The sequence below is a fragment of the Oncorhynchus kisutch genome, unplaced genomic scaffold (assembly GCF_002021735.2).
Source record: "Oncorhynchus kisutch isolate 150728-3 unplaced genomic scaffold, Okis_V2 scaffold1450, whole genome shotgun sequence".
In the NCBI taxonomy this organism is placed as follows: domain Eukaryota; kingdom Metazoa; phylum Chordata; class Actinopteri; order Salmoniformes; family Salmonidae; genus Oncorhynchus; species Oncorhynchus kisutch.
In genome coordinates, this window is record NW_022263395.1 from 91,467 (window position 1) to 116,089 (window position 24,623).

A 24,623-nucleotide genomic window follows, 5' to 3' on the forward strand; every position below is an offset into this window, starting at 1 on the left:
GAACACCATCTAGAAGACATATCATTACATACAGTATAGAACACCATCTAGAAGACATATCATTACATACAGTATAGAACACCATCTAGAAGACAGAGACATATCATTACATACAGTATAGAACACCATCTAGAAGACAGAGACATATCATTACATACAGTATAGAACACCATCTAGAAGACATATCATTACATACAGTATAGAACACCATCTAGAAGACAGAGACATATCATTACATACAGTATAGAACACCATCTAGAAGACAGAGACATATCATTACATACAGTATAGAACACCAACTAGAAGACATATCATTACATTCAGTATAGAACACCATCTAGAAGACAGAGACATATCATTACATACAGTATAGAACACCATCTAGAAGACATATCATTACATACAGTATAGAACACCATCTAGAAGACAGAGACATATCATTACATACAGTATAGAACACCATCTAGAAGACATATCATTACATACAGTATAGAACACCATCTAGAAGACATATCATTACATACAGTATAGAACACCATCTAGAAGACATATCATTACATACAGTATAGAACACCATCTAGAAGACAGAGACATATCATTACATACAGTATAGAACACCATCTAGAAGACAGAGACATATCATTACATACAGTATAGAACACCATCTAGAAGACATATCATTACATACAGTATAGAACACCATCTAGAAGACATATCATTACATACAGTATAGAACACCATCTAGAAGACAGAGACATATCATTACATACAGTATAGAACACCATCTAGAAGACATATCATTACATACAGTATAGAACACCATCTAGAAGACAGAGACATATCATTACATACAGTATAGAACACCATCTAGAAGACATATCATTACATACAGTATAGAACCCCATCTAGAAGACATATCATTACATACAGGTATATGAACACCATCTAGAAGACAGAGACATATCATTATATACAGTATAGAACACCATCTAGAAGACAGAGACATATCATTACATACAGTAATAGAACACCATCTAGAAGACAGGGTCATATCATTAAATAATACAGTATAGAACACCATCTAGAAGACATATCATTTACATACAGTATAAACACCATCTAGAAGAACAGAGACATATCATTACATACAGTATAGAACACCATCTAGAAGACATATCAGTACATACAGTATAGAACACCATCTAGAAGACATATCATTACATACAGTATAGAACACCATCTAAAAGACAGAGACATATCATTACATACAGTATAGAACACCATCTAGAAGACAGAGACATATCATTACATACAGTATAGAACACCATCTAGAAGACATATCATTACATACAGTATAGAACACCATCTAGAAGACAGAGACATATCATTACATACAGTATAGAACACCATCTAGAAGACATATCATTACATACAGTATAGAACACCATCTAGAAGACAGAGACATATCATTACATACAGTATAGAACACCATCTAGTAGACAGAGACATATCATTACATACAGTATAGAACACCATCTAGAAGACAGAGACAGATCATTACATACAGTATAGAACACCATCCAGTAGACAGAGACATATCATTACATACATCTAGACGACATATCATTACATACAGTATAGAACACCATCTAGAAGACATATCATTACATACATTATAGAACACCATCTAGAAGACAGAGACATATCATTACATACATCTAGAAGACATATCATTACATACAGTATAGAACACCATCTAGAAGACATATCATTACATACAGTATAGAACACGATCTAGTAGACAGAGACATATCATTACATACAGTATAGAACACCATCTAGAAGACATATCATTACATCAGTATAGAACACCATCTAGAAGACATAATCATTACTAGTTGAACAACACCTAGAAGACATATCATTACATACAGGTATAGAACACATCTAGAAGACATATCATTACATACAGTATAGAACACCATCTAGAGACAGAGACATATCATTACATACAGTTAAGAACATCATCTAGAAGACATATCATTACATACAGTATAGAACACCATCTAGAAGACATATCATTACATACAGTTATAGAACACCATCTAGAAGACATATCATTACATACAGTATAGAACACCATCTAGAAGACATATCATTACATACAGTAATAGAACACCATCTAGAAGACAGAGACATATCATTACATACAGTATAGAACATCATCTAGAAGACATATTCATTACATACAGTATAGAACACCATCTAGAAGACATATCATTACATACAGTATAGAACACCTCTAGAAGACATATCATTACATACAGTATAGAACACCATCTAAGAAGACAGAGACATATCATTACATACAGTATAGAACACCATCTAGAAGACAGAGACATATCATTACATACAGTATAGAACGCCATCTAGAAGACATATCATTACATACAGTATAGAACACCATCTAGAAGACAGAGACATATCATTACATACAGTATAGAACACCATCTAGAAGACAGAGACTATCATTACATACAGTATAGACACCAACTAGAGAAGACATATCATTACATCAGTATAGAACACCATCTAGAAGACAGAGACATATCATTACATACAGTATAGAACACCATCTAGAAGACATATCAATTCATACAGTATAGAACACCATCTAGAAGACAGAGACATATCATTACATACAGTATAGAACACCATCTAGAAGACATATTCATTACATACAGTATAGAACACCACCTAGAAGACATATCATTACATACAGAATAGAACACCATCTAGAAGACATATCATTACATACAGTATAGAACACCATCTAGAAGACAGAGACATATCATTACATACAGTATAGAACACCATCTAGGAAGGACAATATTCTATTTACATACAGTATAGAACACCATCTAGAAGAATATTCATTACATACAGTATGAACTACCATCTCAGAAGAATTATCATTTACATACAGTAAAGAACACCATCTAGAAGACATATACATATCAATAATATAGAACACCATCTAGAAGACAACTATCATTACCTACCAGTATAGAACCTCATCTAGAGGACCGAGGCCATATCATTACATACAGTATAGAACCACACATCTAGAAGACATATCATACATACCAGTATAGAACACCATCTCGAAGACATATCATTAACCACAGTATAGAACACCATCTAGAAGGACAGAGACATAATCATTAACATACAGTATAGAACACCATCTAGAAGGACAGAGAACATACTCATACATTACAGTATAGAACGCCCATCTAGAAGACCTATATCATTACATACAGTATTAGAACACCATCTAGAAGACAGAGACATCTCATTTACATACCAGTATAGAACACCATCTAGAAGACAGAGACATATCATTACATACAGTATAGAACACCACTCTAGAAGACCAGGGTCATATCATTAAACAGTATAGAACACCATCTAGAAGACCTATCATTACATACAGTAAGAACACCATCTAGAAGACAGCGAACATATCATTACATACAGTATAGAACACCATCTAGAAGACATATCAGTACATACAGTATAGAACACCATCTAGAAGACCTATCATTACATACAGTATAGAACCCCATCTAGAAGACAACATTACCTCAGTATGAAAGGAATACACTATCATTACATACAGTATAGAACACCATCTAGAAGACAGAGACATATCATTACATACAGTATAGAACACCATCTAGAAGACATATCATTACATACAGTATAGAACACCATCTAGAAGACAGAGACATATCATTACATACAGTATAGAACACCATCTAGAAGACATATCATTACATACAGTATAGAACACCATCTAGAAGACAGAGACATATCATTACATTACAGTATAGAACACCATCTAGTAGACAGAGACATTCATTACATACAGTATAGAACACCATCTAGAAGACAGAGACAGATCATTACATACAGTATAGAACACCATCCTAGTAGACAGAGACATATCATTACATACATCTAGACGACATACATTACATACAGTATAGAACACCATCTAGAAGACATATCATTACATACAGTATAGAACACCATCTAGAAGACAGAGACATATCATTACATACATCTAGAAGACATATCATTACATACAGTATAGAACACCATCTAGAAGACATATCATTACATACAGTATAGAACACCATCTAGAAGACAGAGACATATCATTACATACAGTATAGAACACCATCTAGAAGACATATCATTACATACAGTATAGAACACCATCTAGAAGACATATCATTACATACAGTATAGAACACCATCTAGAAGACATATCATTACATACAGTATAGAACACCATCTAGAAGACATATCATTACATACAGTATAGAACACCATCTAGAAGACAGAGACATATCATTACATACAGTATAGAACACCATCTAGAAGACATATCATTACATACAGTATAGAACACCATCTAGAAGACATATCATTACATACAGTATAGAACACCATCTAGAAGACATATCATTACATACAGTATAGAACACCATCTAGAAGACAGAGACATATCATTACATACAGTATAGAACACCATCTAGAAGACATATCATTACATACAGTATAGAACACCATCTAGAAGACATATCATTACATACAGTATAGAACACCATCTAGAAGACAGAGACATATCATTACATACAGTATAGAACACCATCTAGAAGACATATCATTACATACAGTATAGAACACCATCTAGAAGACAGAGACATATCATTACATACAGTATAGAACACCATCTAGAAGACATATCATTACATACAGTATAGAACACCATCTAGAAGACATATCATTACATACAGTATAGAACACCATCTAGAAGACATATCATTACATACAGTATAGAACACCATCTAGAAGACATATCATTACATACAGTATAGAACACCATCTAGAAGACAGAGACATATCATTACATACAGTATAGAACACCATCTAGAAGACATAGACATATCATTACATACAGTATAGAACACCATCTAGAAGACAAAGACATATCATTACATACAGTATAGAACACCATCTAGAAGACAGAGACATATCATTACATACAGTATAGAACACCATCTAGAAGACATATCATTACATACAGTATAGAACACCATCTAGAAGACATATCATTACATACAGTATAGAACACCATCTAGAAGACAGAGACATATCATTACATACAGTATAGAACACCATCTAGAAGACATATCATTACATACAGTATAGAACACCATCTAGAAGACAGAGACATATCATTACATACAGTATAGAACACCATCTAGAAGACATATCATTACATACAGTATAGAACACCATCTAGAAGACATATCATTACATACAGTATAGAACACCATCTAGTAGACAGAGACATATCATTACATACAGTATAGAACACCATCTAGAAGACAGAGACATATCATTACATACAGTATAGAACACCATCTAGAAGACATATCATTACATACAGTATAGAACACCATCTAGAAGACATATCATTACATACAGTATAGAACACCATCTAGAAGACAGACATATCATTACATACAGTATAGAACACCATCTAGAAGACAGAGACATATCATTACATACAGTATAGAACACCATCTAGAAGACATATCATTACATACAGTATAGAACACCATCTAGAAGACATATCATTACATACAGTATAGAACACCATCTAGAAGACAGAGACATATCATTACATACAGTATAGAACACCATCTAGAAGACATATCATTACATACAGTATAGAACACCATCTAGAAGACAGAGACATATCATTACATACAGTATAGAACACCATCTAGTAGACATATCATTACATACAGTATAGAACACCATCTAGAAGACATATCATTACATACAGTATAGAACACCATCTAGAAGACAGAGACATATCATTTACATACAGTATAGAACACCATCTAGAAGACAGAGACATATCATTACATCTACAGTATAGAACACCATCTAGAAGACAGGGTCATATCATTAAATACAGTATAGAACACCATCTAGAAGCACATATATTACATACAGTATAGAACACCCTCTAGAAGACAGAGACATATCATACATACAGTATAGAACACCATCTAGAAGACAGCGACATATCATTACATACAGTATAGAACACCATCTAGAAGACATATCATTACATACAGTATAGAACACCATCTAGAAAGACATATCATTACATACAGTATAGAACACCATCTAAAAGACCAGAGACATATCATTACATACAGTATAGAACACCATCTAGAAGACATATCATTACATACAGTATAGAACCCATCTAGATGTGTATAAGAGACATATCATTACATACAGTATAGAACACCATCTAGAAGACAGAGACATATCATTAACATACAGTATAGAACACCATCTAGAAGACAGAGACATATCATTACATACAGTATAGAACACCAGTCTAGAAGACATATCATTACATACAGTATAGAACACCATCTAGAAGACAGAGACATATCATTACATACAGTATAGAACACCATCTAGAAACATATCATTACATACAGTATAGAACACCATCTAGAAGACAGAGACATATCATTACATACAGTATAGAACACCATCTAGTAGACAGAGACATATCATTACATACAGTATAGAACACCATCTAGAAGACATATCATTACATACAGTATAGAACACCATCTAGAAGACAGAGACATATCATTACATACAGTATAGAACACCATCTAGAAGACATATCATTACATACATTATAGAACACCATCTAGAAGACAGAGACATATCATTACATACAGTATAGAACACCATCTAGAAGACATATCATTACATACAGTATAGAACACATCTAACATTACATACAGTAGAACCATAGAAGACATATCATTACATACAGTATAGAACACCATCTAGAAGACATATCATTACATACAGTATAGAACACCATCTAGAAGACAGGGTCATATCATTAAATACAGTATAGAACACCATCTAGAAGACATATCATTACATACAGTATAGAACACCATCTAGAAGACAGAGACATATCATTACATACAGTATAGAACACCATCTAGAAGACATATCAGTACATACAGTATAGAACACCATCTAGAAGACATATCATTACATACAGTATAGAACACCATCTAAAAGACAGAGACATATCATTACATACAGTATAGAACACCATCTAGAAGCAGAGACATATCATTACATACAGTATAGAACACCATCTAGAAGACATATCATTACATACAGTATAGAACACCATCTAGAAGACCAGAGACATATCATTACATACAGTAATAGAACACCATCTAGAAGACATATCATTACATACAGTATAGAACACCATCTAGAAGACAGAGACATATCATTACATACAGTATAGAACACCATCTAGTAGACAGAGACATATCATTACATACAGTATAGAACACCATCTAGAAGACAGAGACAGATCATTACATAAGTATAGAACACCATCCAGTAGACAGAGACATATCATTACATACATCTAGACGACATATCATTACATACAGTATAGAACACCATCTAGAAGACATATCATTACATACAGTATAGAACACCATCTAGAAGACAGAGACATATCATTACATACATCTAGAAGACATATCATTACATACAGTATAGAACACCATCTAGAAGACATATCATTACATACAGTATAGAACACCATCTAGAAGACAGAGACATATCATTACATACAGTATAGAACACCATCTAGAAGACATATCATTACATACAGTATAGAACACCATCTAGAAGACATATCATTACATACAGTATAGAACACCATCTAGAAGACATATCATTACATACAGTATAGAACACCATCTAGAAGACAGAGACATATCATTACATACAGTATAGAACACCATCTAGAAGACATATCATTACATACAGTATAGAACACCATCTAGAAGACATATCATTACATACAGTATAGAACACCATCTAGAAGACATATCATTACATACAGTATAGAACACCATCTAGAAGACAGAGACATATCATTACATACAGTATAGAACACCATCTAGAAGACATATCATTACATACAGTATAGAACACCATCTAGAAGACATATCATTACATACAGTATAGAACACCATCTAGAAGACAGAGACATATCATTACATACAGTATAGAACACCATCTAGAAGACATATCATTACATACAGTATAGAACACCATCTAGAAGACAGAGACATATCATTACATACAGTATAGAACACCATCTAGAAGACATATCATTACATACAGTATAGAACACCATCTAGAAGACATATCATTACATACAGTATAGAACACCATCTAGAAGACATATCATTACATACAGTATAGAACACCATCTAGAAGACATATCATTACATACAGTATAGAACACCATCTAGAAGACAGAGACATATCATTACATACAGTATAGAACACCATCTAGAAGACAGAGACATATCATTACATACAGTATAGAACACCATCTAGAAGACAAGACATATCATTACAAACAGTATAGAACACCACCTAGAAGACATAGACATATCATTACATACAGTATAGAACACCATCTAGAAGACAAAGACATATCATTACAAACAGTATAGAACACCATCTAGAAGACATAGACATATCATTACATACAGTATAGAACACCATCTAGAAGACATATCATTACATACAGTATAGAACACCATCTAGAAGACATATCATTACATACACGTATAGAACACCATCTAGAAGACAGAGACATATCATTAACATACAGTATAGAACACCATCTAGAAGACATATCATTACATACAGTATAGAACACCATCTAGAAGACTGAGACATATCATTACATACAGTATAGAACACCATCTAGAAGACATATTCATTACATTACAGTTAGAACACCATCTAGAAGACATATCATTACATACAGTATAGAACACCATCTGGTAGACAGAGACATATCATTACATACAGTATAGAACACCCATCTAGAAGACAGAGACATATCATACATACAGTATAGAACACCATCTAGAAGACATATCATTACATACAGTATAGAACACCATCTAGAAGACATATCATTACATACATTATAGAACACCATCTAGAAGACAGGGACATATCATTACATACAGTATAGAACACCATCTAGAAGACAGAGACATATCATTACATACAGTATAGAACACCATCTAGAAGACATATCATTACATACAGTATAGAATACAATCTAGAAGACATATCATTACATACAGTATAGAACACCATCTAGAAGACAGAGACATATCATTATATACAGTATAGAACACCATCTAGAAGACTATCATTACATACATGTATAGAACATCAATCTAGAAGCCCAGAGACATATCATTACATACAGTATAGAACACCATCTAGTAGACATATCATTACATACAGTTATAGAACACATCTAGAAGACATATCATTACATACAGTATAGAACACCATCTAGAAGACAGAGACATATCATTACATACAGTATAGAACACCATCTAGAAGACAGAGACATATCATTACATACAGTATAGAACACCATCTAGAAGACAGGGTCATATCATTAAATACAGTATAGAACACCATCTAGAAGACATATCATTACATACAGTATAGAACACCATCTAGAAGACAGAGACATATCATTACATACAGTATAGAACACCATCTAGAAGACAGGGTCATATCATTAAATACAGTATAGAACACCATCTAGAAGACATATCATTACATACAGTATAGAACACCATCTAGAAGACAGAGACATATCATTACATACAGTATAGAACACCATCTAGAAGACAGAGACATATCATTACATACAGTATAGAACACCATCTAGAAGACATATCAGTACATACAGTATAGAACACCATCTAGAAGACATATCATTACATACAGTATAGAACACCATCTAAAAGACAGAGACATATCATTACATACAGTATAGAACACCATCTAGAAGACAGAGACATATCATTACATACAGTATAGAACACCATCTAGAAGACATATCATTACATACAGTATAGAACACCATCTAGAAGACAGAGACATATCATTACATACAGTATAGAACACCATCTAGTAGACATATCATTACATACAGTATAGAACACCATCTAGTAGACAGAGACATATCATTACATAAAGTATAGAACACCATCTAGTAGACAGAGACATATCATTACATACAGTATAGAACACCATCTAGAAGACATATCATTACATACAGTATAGAACACCATCTAGAAGACATATCATTACATACAGTATAGAACACCATCTAGAAGACAGAGACATATCATTACATACAGTATAGAACACCATCTAGAAGACATATCATTACATACAGTATAGAACACCATCTAGTAGACATATCATTACATACAGTATAGAACACCATCTACAAGACATATCATTACATACAGTATAGAACACCATCTAGTAGACATATCATTACATACAGTATAGAACACCATCTAGAAGACATATCATTACATACAGTATAGAACACCATCTAGAAGACATATCATTACATACAGTATAGAACACCATCTAGAAGACATATCATTACATACAGTATAGAACACCATCTAGAAGACAGAGACATATCATTACATACAGTATAGAACACCATCTAGAAGACATATCATTACATACAGTATAGAACACCATCTAGAAGACAGAGACATATCATTACATACAGTATAGAACACCATCTAGAAGACATATCATTACATACAGTATAGAACACCATCTAGAAGACATATCATTACATACAGTATAGAACACCATCTAGAGACAGAGACATATCATTACATACAGTATAGAACACCATCTAGAAGACATATCATTACATACAGTATAGAACACCATCTAGAAGACATATCATTACATACAGTATAGAACACCATCTAGAAGACAGGGACATATCATTACATACAGTATAGAACACCATCTAGAGAAGACATATCATTACATACAGTATAGAACACCATCTAGAAGACATATCATTACATACAGTATAGAACACCATCTAGAAGACATATCATTACATACAGTATAGAACACCATCTAGAAGACAGAGACATATCATTAATACAGTATAGAACACCATCTAGAAGACATATCATTACATACAGTATAGAACACCATCTAGAAGACAGAGACATATCATTACATACAGTATAGAACACCATCTAGAAGACATATCATTACATACAGTATAGAACACCATCTAGAAGACAGAGACATATCATTACATACAGTATAGAACCCATCTAGATGTGTATAAGAGACATATCATTATATACAGTATAGAACACCATCTAGAAGACATATCATTACATACAGTATAGAACACCATCTAGAAGACAGAGACATATCATTATATACAGTATAGAACACCATCTAGAAGACATATCATTACATACAGTATAGAACACCATCTAGAAGACAGAGACATATCATTACATACAGTATAGAACACCATCTAGAAGACATATCATTACATACAGTATAGAACACCATCTAGAAGACATATCATTACATAAGTATAGAACACCATCTAGAAGACATATCATTACATACAGTATAGAACACCATCTAGAAGACAGAGACATATCATTACATACAGTATAGAACACCATCTAGAAGACATATCATTACATACAGTATAGAACACCATCTAGAAGACATATCATTACATACAGTATAGAACACCATCTAGAAGACAGGACATATCATTACATACAGTATAGAACACCATCTAGAAGACAGAGACATATCATTACATACAGTATAGAACACCATCTAGAAGACATATCATTACATACAGTATAGAACACCATCTAGAAGACATATCATTACATACAGTATAGAACACCATCTAGAAGACAGAGACATATCATTACATACAGTATAGAACACCATCTAGAAGACAGAGACATATCATTACATACAGTATAGAACACCATCTAGAAAGACATAATCATTACATACAGTATAGAACCACCATCTAGAAGACAGAGACATATCATTACATACAGTATAGAACACCATCTAGAAGACATATCATTACATACAGTATAGAACACCATCTAGAAGACAGAGACATATCATTACATACAGTATAGAACACCATCTAGTAGACAGAGGACATATCATTACATACAGTATAGAACACCATCTAGAAGACAGAGACAGATCATTACATACAGTATAGAACACCATCTAGTAGACAGAGACATATCATTACATACAGTATAGAACACCATCTAGAAGACATATCATTACATACATTATAGAACACCATCTAGAAGACAGAGACATATCATTACATACAGTATAGAACACCATCTAGAAGACAGGGTCATATCATAAATACAGTATAGAACACCATCTAGAAGACATATCATTACATACAGTATAGAACACGCATCTAGAAGACAGAGACATATCATTACATACAGTATAGAACACCATCTAGAAGACAGAGACATATCATTACATACAGTATAGACTGTCTCTTATACACATCTAGAAGACATATCAGTACATACAGTATAGAACACCATCTAGAAGACATATCATTAATACCAGTATAGAACACCATCTAAAAGACAGAGCACATATCATTACATACAGTATAGAACACCATCCAGAAGACAGAGACATATATTACATACAGTATGAGAACCACCATCTAGAAGACATATCATTACATACAGTATAGAACACCATCTAGAAGACAGAGACATATCATTACATACAGTATAAGAACACCATCTAGAAGACAATCATTACATACAGTATAGAACACCATTAGAAGACAGAGACATATCATTACATACAGTATAGAACACCATCTAGTAGACAGAGACATATCATTACATACAGTATAGAACACCATCTAGAAGACAGAGACAGATCATTACATACAGTATAGAACACCATCTAGTAGACAGAGGACATATCATTACATACAGTATAGAACACCATCTAGAAGACATATCATTACAACATTATAGAACACCATCTAGAAGACAGAGACATATCATTACATACAGTATAGAACACCATCTAGAAGACATATCATTACATACCTTATAGAACACCATCTAGAAGACAGAGACATATCATTACATACAGTATAGAACACCATCTAGAAGACATATCATTACATACAGTATAGAACACCATCTAGAAGACATATCATTACATACAGTATAGAACACGATCTAGTAGACAGAGACATATCATTACATACAGTATAGAACACCATCTAGAAGACATATCATTACATACAGTATAGAACACCATCTAGAAGACATATCATTACATACAGTATAGAACACCATCTAGAAGACATATCATTACATACAGTATAGAACACCATCTAGAAGACATATCATTACATACAGTATAGAACACCATCTAGAAGACATATCATTACATACAGTATAGAACACCATCTAGAAGACAGAGACATATCATTACATACAGTATAGAACACCATCTAGAAGACAGAGGACATATCCATTACATTACAAGTATAGAACACCATCTAGAATACATATCATTACATACCGTATAGACACCATCTAGTTAGACATATCATACATACAGTATAGAACACGCATCTAGATAGAACATATCATTTTACATACAGTATAGAACATCATTCTAGGAGACAGAGACATATCATTACATTACAGTATAGAACCCCATTCTAGGAAGACATATCATTACATACAGTATAGAACACCACCTCGTAGACAGAGACATAATCATTACATACAGTATAGAACCACCATCTAGAAGACAGAGCACATATCATTACATACAGAGTATAGACACCCCATCTAGTAGAACATATCATTAACATACATTATAGAACACCATCTAGAAGACAGAGACATATCATTACATACAGTATAGAACACCATCTAGAAGACAGAGGACATATCATTACATACAGTATAGAACACCATCTAGAAGACAGAGACATATCATTACATACAGTATAGAACACCATCTAGAAGACATATCATTACATACAGTATAGAACACCATCTAGAAGACATATCATTACATACAGTATAGAACACCATCTAGAAGACAGGGACATATCATTACATACAGTATAGAACACCATCTAGAAGACAGAGACATATCATTACATACAGTATAGAACACCATCTAGAAGACATATCATTACATACAGTATAGAATCACATCTAGAAGACATATCATTACATACAGTATAGAACACCATCTAGAAGACAGAGACATATCATTATATACAGTATAGAACACCATCTAGAGACATATCATTACATACAGTATAAGAACATCATCTAGAAGACAGAGACATATCATTACATACAGTATAGAACACATCTAGTAGACATATCATTACATACAGTATAGAACACCATCTAGAAGACATATCATTACATACAGTATAGAACACCATCTAGAAGACAGAGACATATCATTACATACAGTATAGAACACCATCTAGAAGACAGAGACATATCATTACATACAGTATAGAACACCATCTAGAGACAGGGTCATATCATTAAATACAGTGTAGAACACCATCTAGAAGACATATCATTACATACAGTATAGAAACACCATCTAGAAGACAGAGACATATCATTACATACAGTATAGAAACACCATCTAGAAGACAGGGTCATATCATTAAATACAGTATAGAACACCATCTAGAAGACATATCATTACATACAGTATAGAACACCATCTAGAAGACAGAGACATATCATTACATACAGTATAGAACACCATCTAGAAGACAGAGACATATCATTACGTACAGTATAGAACACCATCTAGAAGACATATCAGTACATACAGTATAGAACACCATCTAGAAGACATATCATTACATACAGTATAGAACACCATCTAAAAGACAGAGACATATCATTACATACAGTATAGAACACCATCTAGTAGACAGAGACATATCATTACATACAGTATAGAACACCATCTAGAAGACATATCATTACATACATTATAGAACCCCCATCTAGAAGACAGAGACATATCATTACATACAGTATAGAACACCATCTAGAAGACATATCATTACATACAGTATAGAACACCATCTAGAAGACATCTCATACATACAGTATAGAACACGATCTAGTAGACAGAGACACTATCATTACATACAGTATAGAACACCATCTAGAAGACATATCATTACATACAGTATAGAACACATCTAGATGTGTATAAGAGACATATCATTACATACAGTATAGAACACCATCTAGAAGACATATCATTACATACAGTATAGAACAACCCATCTAGAAGACATCATCATTACATACAGTATAGAACACCATCTAGAAGACATATCATTACATACAGTATAGAACACCATCTAGAAGACATATCATTACATACCTTATAGAACACCATCTAGAAGACAGAGACATATCATTACATACAGTATAGAACACCATCTAGTAGACAGAGACAATCTCTACATACAGTATAGAACACCATCTAGACGACATTTATCATTACATACAGTATAGAACACCATCTAGAAGAAGAGACATATCATACATACAGTATAGAACCCCAAAAACATTCTAGAAGACCAGAGACATATCATTTACATACAGTATAGAACACCATCTAGAATACATATCATTACATACAGTATAGAACACCATCTAGTAGACATATCATTACATACAGTATAGAACACCATCTAGAAGACATCTCATTACATACAGTATAGAACACTCATTAGGAGCAGAGACATATCATTACATACCAGTATAGAACACCATCTAGAAGGACGCATATCATTACATACAGTATAGAACACCACCTAGTAGACAGAAGACATATCATACATACAGTCTAGAACCACCATCTAGAAGACAGGACTATCATTACATACAGTATAGAACACCATCTAGTAGCAATATCATTACATACCATTATAGAACACCATCTAGAAGACAGAGACATATCATTACATACAGTATAGAACACCATCTAGAAGACATATCATTACATACAGTATAGAACACCATCTAGAAGACAGAGACATATCATTACATACAGTATAGAACACCATCTAGAAGACATATCATTACATACAGTATAGAACACCATCTAGAAGACAGAGACATATCATTACATACAGTATAGAACACCATCTAGTAGACATATCATTACATACATTATAGAACACCATCTAGAAGACAGAGACATATCATTACATACAGTATAGAACACCATCTAGAAGACAGAGACATATCATTACATACAGTATAGAACACCATCTAGAAGACATATCATTACATACAGTATAGAACACCATCTAGAAGACATATCATTACATACAGTATAGAACACCATCTAGAAGACATATCATTACATACAGTATAGAACACCATCTAGAAGACATATCATTACATACAGTATAGAACACCATCTAGTAGACAGAGACATATCATTACATACAGTATAGAACACCATCTAGAAGACATATCATTACATACAGTATAGAACACCATCTAGAAGACATATCATTACATACAGTATAGAACACCATCTAGAAGACAGAGACATATCATTACATACAGTATAGAACACCATCTAGAAGACATATCATTACATACAGTATAGAACACCATCTAGAAGACAGAGACATATCATTACATACAGTATAGAACACCATCTAGAAGACAGAGACATATCATTACATACAGTATAGAACACCATCTAGAAGACATATCATTACATACAGTATAGAACACCATCTAGAAGACATATCATTACATACAGTATAGAACACCATCTAGAAGACAGAGACATATCATTACATACAGTATAGAACACCATCTAGAAGACATATCATTACATACAGTATAGAACACCATCTAGAAGACAGAGACATATCATTACATACAGTATAGAACACCATCTAGAAGACATATCATTACATACAGTATAGAACACCATCTAGAAGACATATCATTACATACAGTATAGAACACCATCTAGAAGACAGAGACATATCATTACATACAGTATAGAACACCATCTAGAAGACAGAGACATATCATTACATACAGTATAGAACACCATCTAGAAGACAGAGACATATCATTACATACAGTATAGAACACCATCTAGAAGACAGAGACATATCATTACATACAGTATAGAACACCATCTAGAAGACATATCATTACATACAGTATAGAACACCATCTAGAAGACATATCATTACATACAGTATAGAACACCATCTAGTAGACAGAGACATATCATTACATACAGTATAGAACACCATCTAGAAGACATATCATTACATACAGTATAGAACACCATCTAGAAGACATATCATTACATACAGTATAGAACACCATCTAGTAGACAGAGACATATCATTACATACAGTATAGAACACCATCTAGAAGACATATCATTACATACAGTATAGAACACCATCTAGAAGACAGAGACATATCATTACATACAGTATAGAACACCATCTAGAAGACATATCATTACATACAGTATAGAACACCATCTAGAAGACAGAGACATATCATTACATACAGTATAGAACACCATCTAGAAGACATATCATTACATACAGTATAGAACACCATCTAGAAGACAGAGACATATCATTACATACAGTATAGAACACCATCTAGAAGACATATCATTACATACAGTATAGAACACCATCTAGAAGACAGAGACATATCATTACATACAGTATAGAACACCATCTAGAAGACAGAGACATATCATTACATACAGTATAGAACACCATCTAGAAGACATATCATTACATACAGTATAGAACACCATCTAGAAGACAGAGACATATCATTACATACAGTATAGAACACCATCTAGAAGACATATCATTACATACAGTATAGAACACCATCTAGAAGACAGAGACATATAATTACATACAGTATAGAACACCATCTAGAAGACAGAGACATATCATTACATACAGTATAGAACACCATCTAGAAGACAGAGACATATCATTACATACAGTATAGAACACCATCTAGAAGACATATCATTACATACAGTATAGAACACCATCTAGTAGACAGAGACATATCATTACATACAGTATAGAACACCATCTAGAAGACAGAGACATATCATTACATACAGTATAGAACACCATCTAGAAGACATATCATTACATACAGTATAGAACACCATCTAGAAGACATATCATTACATACAGTATAGAACACCATCTAGAAGACAGAGACATATCATTACATACAGTATAGAACACCATCTAGAAGACATATCATTACATACAGTATAGAACACCATCTAGAAGACATATCATTACATACAGTATAGAACACCATCTAGAAGACATATCATTACATACAGTATAGAACACCATCTAGAAGACATATCATTACATACAGTATAGAACACCATCTAGAAGACATATCATTACATACAGTATAGAACACCATCTAGAAGACATATCATTACATACAGTATAGAACACCATCTAGAAGACATATCATTACATACAGTATAGAACACCATCTAGAAGACAGAGACATATCATTACATACAGTATAGAACACCATCTAGAAGACATATCATTACATACAGTATAGAACACCATCTAGAAGACATATCATTACATACAGTATAGAACACCATCTAGAAGACATATCATTACATACAGTATAGAACACCATCTAGAAGACATATCATTACATACAGTATAGAACACCATCTAGAAGACATATCATTACATACAGTATAGAACACCATCTAGAAGACATATCATTACATACAGTATAGAACACCATCTAGAAGACAGAGACATATCATTACATACAGTATAGAACACCATCTAGAAGACATATCATTACATACAGTATAGAACACCATCTAGAAGACAGAGACATATCATTACATACAGTATAGAACACCATCTAGTAGACAGAGACATATCATTACATACAGTATAGAACACCATCTAGTAGACAGAGACATATCATTACATACAGTATAGAACACCATCTAGAAGACAGAGACATATCATTACATACAGTATAGAACACCATCTAGAAGACATATCATTACATACAGTATAGAACACCATCTAGAAGACAGAGACATATCATTACATACAGTATAGAACACCATCTAGAAGACATATCATTACATACAGTATAGAACACCATCTAGAAGACAGAGACATATCATTACATACAGTATAGAACACCATCTAGAAGACATATCATTACATACAGTATAGAACACCATCTAGAAGACAGAGACATATCATTACATACAGTATAGAACACCATCTAGTAGACATATCATTACATACAGTATAGAACACCATCTAGTAGACATATCATTACTTACAGTATATCATAGATGTATATATCCTTACTTTATATTTCCTGAGTTATTATGGAGGCTTATAGTTAGTATCACAGCACATCAGTTTAAGACTTTACAACCTTCATTAAAAGCATTATAGATATGTACTTCATAGAAACTGTTACCCTTTATATATTCTAACCACTCTATTTCATTTATTCCATATTAAGGGTCCTAACCTAGGAACTAAGGCCTTCTCAACTTTGCCTGCAGTTTTCTCTCTCTCCTTCCCTTCCTCTAACCCCTCCCTCTCTCACTCACTCCTTCTCCCTCTAACCCCTCCCTCTCTCACTCCCTCCCTTCCTCTACCCCTCCCTCTCTCGCTCCCTCCTTCCCTCCCTCTAACCCCAGCCCTCTGGCAGAACCAGGAAATCCCTCCCCTTCACAAACTCTCTTCTGTGGAAACGAAACTGATATGAGTCTCTGTGTCGTCTGTCTGTGTGAGAGTGAACAACCGTCCAAATGGCTCAACAGGGAGATCTGCTGGACCAGGACCAGTTCTGTTGTTCTGTCTGTCTGGATCTACTGAAGGAGCCGGTCACTACTATCTGTGGACACAATTACTGTAGAATCTGTATTGAGGGCTGCTGGGATCAGGATGATCTGAAAGGGGTCTATAGCTGTCCTCAGTGCAGAGAGACCTTCACTCCAAGGCCTAATATGAGGAAAAATAACATGTTGGCTGAGCTGGTGGAGAAACTGAGGAAGACAGGACTCCAGGCTGCTCCCCCTCCTGCTCTGTGCTATGCTGGACCTGGAGATGTGGCGTGTGATGTCTGCACTGGGACCAGAAAGCAGAAAGCCCTCATGTCCTGTCTGGCGTGTCTGGCCTCTTACTGTGAGACTCACCTCCAACCTCACTATGAATCTCCTGCTTTCAAGAAGCACAAGCTGGTCAAAGCCACGGCACAACTAGAGGAGAAGATCTGCTCTCATCATGACAAACTGCTGGAGGTTTACTGTCGTACCGATCAGCAGTGTATCTGTCTGCTGTGTGTGATGGATGAACATAAAGGCCATGATACAGTGTCAGCTGCAGCAGAGAGGACTGAGAAACAGGTAAGACCAGAACAACTTGTTGGTGACTGTCTGATAAACAAAGAATTAAAGATACAGTAGGAACTAAATCTGTTTGAATATGAGATCATTATATTATATACAATATGAAATGGATCCACAAATATGAACACAAACCTTGAGTATATTGAGTTTGCCACAAATGTATCACCATTTTCTAAAGTCAAACACTATTATCATTCTGAATGGCCTTTTATGAGTCCAAAGTTCAGTCTCAACCCCTTGATACATGTAGGCCTACCATTAAAACTATAATGATTCACATAGCAACATAATATAATATTGTAAAGGGACTTCCTCAGGATTGTAGACCTTCCTCTCTATGGGTCCTATGTCACATTACTATACTATTGATCTACTGGACTAATAAAGCTTGATAGCTCATTGAAGAGTGATTCTCCACAGAGGCAGCTGGGGATGAGTCAGCAGAAGGTCCAGCAGAGATTCCAGGAGAGAGAGAAGGAGCTGAAGGAGCTCCAACAGGCTGTGAAGTCTTTCAAGGTGAGTATTGGTGACTAGAGGAGACACACCATTTCACTTCTCCCCTCCAGTCAGAGAGAGAGAGAGAGGGGCCCCTATCCAATCCCACTGACCCCACTGTTGGGAACAGGCTGTCTGGACCCCTTTCAGAGAATAGACTGGTTCATGTAACCGACTGGGCTGCCTCATCACATAACCATGAGTAACCATGACGACTCATGTCCCCTATACATTAATATGGAGCTCTTTCTCTCTCAATTCAATTCAAAGGTCTTTATTGGCATGGGAAACATATCTTTACTATGCCAAAGCAAGTGAAGTAGATAATAAACAATCATGAATGAACAGTAAACATTAAACAACAATAATTTTCAAATTAATAGAGACATTTCAAATGTTATAATTCAAGTGCAAACAGAGTCGTGCCCCAGACTGAGTTCTGGAGGTGAAATGGAAATGAATGAGGGAGAGTTCAGTGAGGTAGAAGGTGTGGAGAAGAGTTCAGAACCAGAGAAGTATTTGGTCATATGAGATTTGACTTCAGAAGAGTTCCAGGGGGTGTTGAGTGGTGGTGTCCCGTCCTCCCAGGTCGTTGTCATGGTGTCTGCATTGTAGTGGAATGGGGTAGTGGGTTTTTAATGAGTGTAGGGTTAGTTGGAAGGGTGTTACTTAGTATTATCATCATTATATTATTATTAGGCACATGCGCTGAATACAACAGGTGTTTTTGCCTTACAGTGAAATGCTGAATACAACAGGTGTTTTTACCTTATACCTTTTACCTTAAAGTAACAAGTAATTAAAGAGCAGCAGTAACAATAGTGAGACTAAAAACAGACTATATACAGATGGGAACCGGTACAGAGTCAATGCACGGGGTCATCGGTTAGTTGAGTTCATATCAAGACTTGTATGTGTTGTGATATTGTTGTCAGGATGTTGAAGAGAGGGAAAGATTGAAGTGTCATTGGGGTTGGACGGGGTTGGGGGAGTTTGGAAGGGATTTGGGGATGGGGAGGGTCTATTAGAAGTTAGTAGGACTCAGAAGTACTGAGTTAGGTAGGAGGATTTAGAGTGGTGTAAACCATGATTGAACACACTCCAGAACAGTAGGTGGCGCCATGCACCTTTAACGTTGGTTTGAGGACCTCCATTATATCATAGAAGAAGAAGTTGGTCTGTGAGGGTTTTGTTGTTCCTGAGGAGGGCTACTATTCTTTTCTCTTTTGGTTTTCAAGTATTTTCAGAATTTATTAAAGCCAAAGCTAAAGCTTCCCTAAATAATTCAATATATCAGTCAATATATTTTCTCTGTGATTTATTTTCTCTCCGTCAACCATCGCATCTTAACCGTCTTACGGGGCGGGCTCTAGGACCCGGGGGAAGCTGCTGCTGCAGAGGCTGCTGCACCGCTCGTGACTGTCAGTCCTCCTTGTAGCTCATTGGTTAAGCTGTGGCTCGAGCCTGTTAACAGTTAACGGACAGGAAACGGCTCTGACAGGACACATTCATGTCGAGGCAGTGAACTGTGAATGTGTGGTAAGTTAGGACAATAGAGAGAGAGAGTTTTCACTACTATAGACTTTGGTCATAATCAAAGCTTTGTTAACCAAATAGGTTTTTATGTGAGGCTGCCTGTAAGTTACAGTGTAACAGACGTTACTAAGGGTAACGGTGTCTTTAAATTCGACTAAGTTATGTGGCGATGATACATAGTTAACGTTGTATTTAATGTAGTGTATGACCTGACTAGATCATAAAGGAACAATTGTCCAGACAGAGGATTGAGTTACGAATTGACGGTTTATTAGCAACTTTACACAGGCTACTGTTTGGCCTAGCTCACGCCAAATAATGAAAGATACCCCACAAGCCAATCGGGACCTTCTCTTGTGAAGCCCAGACGGAAGAGAGAGAACAAAGGCTGAACCTTAACTTCCAATGCCCCGCCCCCTCCACGCCACTCCGCCAACCACCAGGATGCCCGGCATCAGAACATCCCAGGCATTCCTGTGATTGGCAGATAGCAGGTTGATTGGCATGTCGGACCCCGCGAACACTGGGAACTGGTAAGTACAACACAACCAGCTACTAGCCGAACACATAACACACAGCTGTCTGTGCGGGTCGCTACAGTAGTTTTACTATCTGTGCCAGGCTATAAATGACACAGATAATATCTAGTTAACGTTGTATTTAATGTAGTTTTACTATCTGTGCCAGGCTATAAATGACACAGATAATATCTAGTTAACGTTGTATTTAATGTAGTTTTACTATCTGTGCCAGGCTATAAATGACACAGATAATATCTAGTTAACGTTGTATGTAATTGATCACAGCTTTCTGCTTTCCATGTCGGAGTTTTTGGTAAAAAACATTACATTTGATTATTTTGCCAGTAATGGCTGCAAAAATTAGAAAAAAATTTCTTTATCTTTGTCAAACAGGCTGGACGTCCAAAGAGGTTAAAGTTCTGAATGATGATATGAGATATATATATATATATATATATATATATTATATATATATATATATAATATATATATATATATATATATATATATATATATATATATCTAATATATATATAGATATACCAAGAGGTGTCTGACCTGCTGTCCAGGAGGGGAGGAGAGTAGAGCAGGACCAAGAGGTGTTCTGGACCTGTCTGTCCAGGAGGGAGTAGGCAGGACCAAGAGGTGTTCTGTACCTGTCTGTCCAGGAGGGAGGGAGAGTAGAGCAGGACCAAGAGGTGTTCTGTACCTGTCTGTCCAGGAGGGAGGAGAGTAGAGCAGGACCAAGAGGTGTTCTGTACCTGTCTGTCCAGGAGGGAGGAGAGTAGAGCAGGACCAAGAGGTGTTCTGTACCTGTCTGTCCAGGAGGGAGAGAGAGTGAGCAGGACCAAGAGGTGTTCTGTACCTGTCTGTCCAGGAGGAGGAGAGTAGAGCAGGACCAAGAGGTGTTCTGTACCTGTCTGTCCAGGAGGGAGGAGAGTAGAGCAGGACCAAGAGGTGTTCTGTACCGTCTGTCCAGGAGGGAGGAGAGTAGAGCAGGACCAAGAGGTTGTTCTGTACCTGTGGTCCAGGAGGGAGGAGAGTAGCAGGAACAAGAGGTGTTCTGTACCTGTCTGTCCAGGAGGGAGGAGAGTAGAGCAGGGACCAAGAGGTGTTCTGTACCTGTCTGTCCAGGAGGGAGGAGAGTAGAGCAGGACCAAGAGGTGTTCTGTACCTGTCTGTCCAGGAGGAGGAGAGTAGAGCAGGACCAAGAGGTGTTCTGTACCTGTCTGTCCAGGAGGGAGGAGAGTAGAGCAGGACCAAGAGGTGTTCTGTACTGTCTGTCAGGAGGGAGGGAGAGTAGAGCAGGACCAAGAGGTGTTCTGTACCTGTCCTGTCCAGGAGGGGGAGAGGAGAGAAGGACACCAAGAGGTGTTCTGTACCTGTCTGTCCAGGAGGGGCCTAGTGGACCTGGCGTTCTGACTCTCTGTCTCT

General features: G+C 35.3%; 1 protein-coding gene across 1 annotated transcript; it reads left to right on the forward strand.

Annotated features, from left to right (window-relative positions):
- The first annotated feature begins 19,959 nt into the window (after positions 1–19,959).
- LOC116366331 (E3 ubiquitin-protein ligase TRIM47-like) lies at positions 19,960–22,137 on the forward strand. Its single transcript, XM_031818519.1, has 2 exons — positions 19,960–20,634; positions 21,058–22,137. The coding sequence occupies exons 1-2, from the start codon at positions 20,038–20,040 to the stop codon at positions 21,169–21,171; spliced, it is 711 nt and encodes a 236-aa protein (XP_031674379.1). The 5' UTR covers positions 19,960–20,037; the 3' UTR covers positions 21,172–22,137.
- Positions 22,138–24,623: the final 2,486 nt, after the last annotated feature.

What these genes read in the sequence shown, in the direction of transcription:
- LOC116366331 (XM_031818519.1), top strand. Translation starts at nt 20,038, where the DNA reads ATGGCTCAACAGGGAGATCTGCTGGACCAGGACCAGTTCTGTTGTTCT. An exon ending in CAGAGAGGACTGAGAAACAG is followed by an intron (nt 20,635 to 21,057) that starts GTAAGACCAGAA and finishes GATTCTCCACAG; the next exon opens with AGGCAGCTGGGGATGAGTCA.